The sequence below is a fragment of the Oryzias melastigma genome, unplaced genomic scaffold (assembly GCF_002922805.2).
Source record: "Oryzias melastigma strain HK-1 unplaced genomic scaffold, ASM292280v2 sc00610, whole genome shotgun sequence".
Classification (NCBI taxonomy): Eukaryota; Metazoa; Chordata; class Actinopteri; order Beloniformes; family Adrianichthyidae; genus Oryzias; species Oryzias melastigma.
In genome coordinates, this window is record NW_023417202.1 from 1 (window position 1) to 4,586 (window position 4,586).

A 4,586-nucleotide genomic window follows, 5' to 3' on the forward strand; every position below is an offset into this window, starting at 1 on the left:
TAGCAAGAAAGCAAATATATTTTTTACCGCTAATTTGAAACAATACTGTAAACGGTCTTTAGTGTTTTATATGAAATACATGAGACCACTGAACAAGACGTCAATCCGTACAATGCACGTTGTTTTTAAGTAATTTAAAACATAAATAAATAGAAAAAAGTCAAATGTATTGAATGTATTTTTGTCTACAATATCACTGAGTCATGGAAGCTAGGAGCTGCAGTGCTAGCTGATGTTGCAGTTCTTTCTTTCCGTCTCTCACCGACTTGATAGAGTCTTCCCTCCGGGGAGAAGATAGTGATGTGCCGGTCAAACCCCGCACTGGACCCCCGAGACATGACGAAGAAAGAAAAGAGTGTGCGAAAGAGAAAAAGAAACGAAAACTAAACTGAGATAGCAAAGAAGCAAAACATGGAAAGCATTTGAACCGGAAGTGATTGTTCGAGAATCCACTTCCGGGTCAAAAGGATTTTTTTTGTTCTTTTTTTTTTCTGGAAAGTTTTACCGAATACATAAACACAATTATAACTTATAAGGTTTCATATTTACTTTATTAATTGTATAAATACAAGATATGTTCGATTTTCAAAAGTTGAATAACAAAACTTCAGGGCTTTTTTGTGAGACACAGCCATCTCTGTGGGACTTCATAAGTACTACGGTCCTCTGTGTCATCATAGGGAATGTGCCACGAGTCTTCTGTAGTTTGGACAATGGTATCGTAGCTGGGTATACTCTGTAAACACAACAAAAAGTCAGTGTCAAGTCCAAAAATCTCCCCTCCTGACTCTCTCTCTACTCACCTGAAATTGGACCCGCCTGCCTGCTGTCACAAACCCATCCACCACCAGTTGATGGCCCCTTTGCCACTTAAAGAACAGGCGTCGGGTGGCTCCATCTGGCAAGCAGGCCTTGTGGTCTCTCATCAGGTCTCTACTCACAAAGCGACAGTGGTTCCCAGAATGCAAAGTGGCGTACAGCAGAAAGGGGTCATCCTCCGAACTGCCACATGCAAACATACACATATGAAGTCAGGTTATTACAAAGAAATATTTTGAGCTTTATGAGAGTAGTTATTTGACTAAATTAAACTTTTTCAGGTTAAAGATTCTTTCAGTAAGTTTTATTTTTTTCTCAACCAATAGGTCTTACATGTTATCAGTAAAGAAGCAATGGGCTTTTTGCTGAATGAGGCTCATGTTCTTTCGGTCCCAGGACATGGAGGGGCGCAGCATGTGCTTCCTTCCCAGCACCAGAATTGTCAGATCCTGACGCTTAAGCTCTGACACCACTGCCAACAACTAGAACACACACAGACACATACCTCAGCACTTTCATTTACAATCACTTTGAAAAATACTAACAAAACCGCAACGTAGGATGAAGGTGTCTTATGACAAATTTTAAAATGTCATTACAATAGGTCTGGAATGATGTGGCTGCATAAATTACACGACTATGGACGGGGAAAAAAAGTTATGTTTTAATGGTTTTTGCATGTGTGGCACAGAAATCCCTTCAATATCTACCTTTGAAATGTGCTGAACTAAACTTTGAAAACAGAACTTCTTCCGACTATATGGGATAAAGTGAAAGACTGACTGCTATAAGTCAAAAATATGAGTAAACTGTTTCTGTCTTGTGTAGTTTATTTAACAACGAAGTAAACTGATCGAGTCAGTTTGGTGGTGTCAGGAAGAGTCTATACTGATTTATGGAGTTCTTGGTGGTAGAACTGCTTTCAGTTTCCAGCAGAAGAAGTCTTTACACCAAAAGTTATCTTACAAAAAATTATTTGTAGAAGTTCTTGATTGGGTTAGCAATGTATTTCCTTAAACTCTGCTCTTCAACAACTTTAGTATTTATTACACTGCAAAAACGGGCCCCAAAGAAATAAATATAACAAATAAAATTTTCTATTTTTTTTTTTAAATAAGCCAAAAAATGTGGCAATAAAAATGGTCTTACCAAGAATTCTTATTGAAAACTATTGAAAAACTTTCGTATGACTATTTTTCTTTTAAAACAGAAAATAAAATATTTTTCTTGAGAGATGGGTCTTTTTACTTTTTCAAGATCCAGTTTTTGTAGTGTATTGTCGAAATTTGAGGTCTTGAACAGATTTTGTTATTATATAATTACGTACACTCTTGCGTCCAAACATTTGCCAATGAGAATAAAAGTATATAAAAAGAATCTTATAGATTGTGTTTTATATCCAACAGATGATCGTCCATCACTGAGGCTTTATTGACATTTTCAACTACTTTAAAATGCAAAGTAAATCTTCTTCTAAACTCTATTTACCTCCTAAGGATTATCTTGACCTAGATCACAGATCACAGAAATTCAACACCCACATCGCTTTAGTTCCACACCAATGATAAATAAGAACCAGTAGCAAAACATCTGAAACCTCAGATGATAGTTGTTAGCGTCTTTAGCAACTATTACAGCTTATAATTGTTATTTGAAGCCTTTTTTGTGTTTCTCTTTTCATGCAATTAGATCCTGGTCATTACAAATTCTCAGATCCTCTTAAGACTCTCAAGTTTTTGAGACAAATTATGTGATTTATGCTCAAACCTTCATGTTGTGTGACTTTAGGACACATACTGTTGATTTATTGATGTATTTGTGACCTGTATTTGTCTTTACAACTAATTCAACCATTGTCTCCATCAACCCCTACCCCCTTATGTTCCAAATAGGAAGAAAGTCAAAACCCCATAGCTTTTTATTAAGAAATAGACAGTAATTAATCAGTTAATTTGTCATAATAACAATTTTTAACCACTCTTGCTCTGATACCTTTTTCTTAATATCTACATTATAGTCCTAATTTTTTAACGATTTTTTTTAATCGTAAGTTATTATAAATTTTAAACTGATCAATCAGATGTCTCAGTAAAATCATGTGGTGCCCACTGATCCAGTATTGAACATTTGATTGACAGCTTCTCCCGAGCTGCTTTCAGTGGAAGGGGAGTGGCCTTCGAACAACCTCACTTCTGATTGGCAACAGGAGTTCCTCCAAAAATGTGATTCAGATCAACTCAGACCAATCACTGTTCACGGGTTCCAAAATGGCGGCAGACAATCAGGAGGTGACAGAGAAAGCTCTGGCCTGATTTCATGAGGGCTGGAGGAAAGGCATTTTCTTTGGGTGACGTCAAGACCTTGATATGTCCAGTAAAATAATATATGTCAATAGTGCAAATGCTCAAACAAATGCCCAAAAAATGGTATTCTTAAAAAAATCTGAACATTAAAAAAATATATATATATATTGAGGCATTTACTTGAGCAACTTTTTGAAATGGTAAAAAATAAAAATTAGAGACCAAATGTTCTAAATGTTTGATCATTGACCCTTTTCTTTTAAAAAAGCAGCTAAGTTAAGACAAAGATTTGTAATTTCTGACAAACATTCGAGGTGTCATAGAATACTTTCTAACAGGTGTCTACCTTTACCCAATTCTAAGTATTAACAAGCCAAAAAATAACTTGTATCTCCAAAAGGTAAAGAATATCTTAGTGTCCTTATAGCAGTTCACGTTCTGCTACACTTCATCTGTTGAATGAAGGAGGATGTGAGGTTCATGAACATCTGTTTGCCTCTGTATTTCCTGTTAGCATTGTCTCTTTGATATACATTTTATTGAAGTAATTCAGTTTATTTATACAGAACTGGTTTACAACTGAAGTTGACTTGAAAAGCGACACAAAAAAATCCTAAAACACAAATGCAGACACATTTGAATAAAAAGTCCTGAGGCTAGTTTTAATGTAAATCTCTGTTTTCTAGTTTCAGAATTGACTAGGCTTTCCCACAAACTGCTGCAGAGGAGAAAGGCTTATCTGTCTGTACTTTCCTACTTTGCAGCTGCAAAAAAGATCAGAGGGAGAGTGAACAAAGCTGCACACACGTAAATACGCACATCTGCACAAACAAATGTGGGCAGCCAGACAAGTGGGCTTTTCTGTTGGTTTTTTTTCTTACTGAACTAGGTATTGGTCAGTCATAAAAGCTGCACAACACACATTAAAAACCCTCAGACACATTCTCGTCCTCTAAGGTTTGTCAATGTGAAACACAGTAAAAATCTCATGTGTTGTAAAGACACAGCCGCTAAAAATAAAGGCGACAAAGATGTGTGCTGAATGATCTCACATAGGGTAGACGCTGCAAAGAATTAACTCCTCTTTAAATTCTCACCGTGAGTGAAAGCTTGCTTTTGTCCTTGTTGATGTTTGCCACATTCAGTCCGTCTACAACCACGTCAAACGCTGGCTTCCTCTGCACAAACTCCCTGAAACGCTCCAACTCCTAAACACACAAAAAAAGAGAAATTAGTTGCACAATTTGTGATCGTAGAAATCTTGGTTGGTGAGAGGGAAAAAAGGAGAGAATAAAGTTTAAATTCTTTATAAATGCATTTAAGAACTAAAATGCTGTGTATAAAACTGTTACCTGTTTTAAATAACAATAGGGTGGGTTCACTCTTTATAGATATAAATTTGTTTAAAAAATGGTTGTCATTAGATGAAAAAAAAAACAATGGTCACATAAATAAGTTAAAACT

At 35.9% G+C, this 4,586-nt stretch overlaps 1 protein-coding gene across 1 annotated transcript; it reads right to left on the reverse strand.

Moving 5' to 3' along the window:
• Window positions 1–47: 47 nt before the first annotated feature.
• Window positions 48–4,330, reverse strand: LOC112138480 (mitochondrial ribonuclease P catalytic subunit; the record flags this gene model as incomplete). The annotated part of the gene is given in 4 exon segments (XM_024261037.2): window positions 48–736; window positions 804–1,002; window positions 1,153–1,301; window positions 4,220–4,330. Coding segments are annotated over 4 exon segments (588 nt in total), but the record flags the coding sequence as incomplete, so codon positions are not given.
• Window positions 4,331–4,586: the final 256 nt, after the last annotated feature.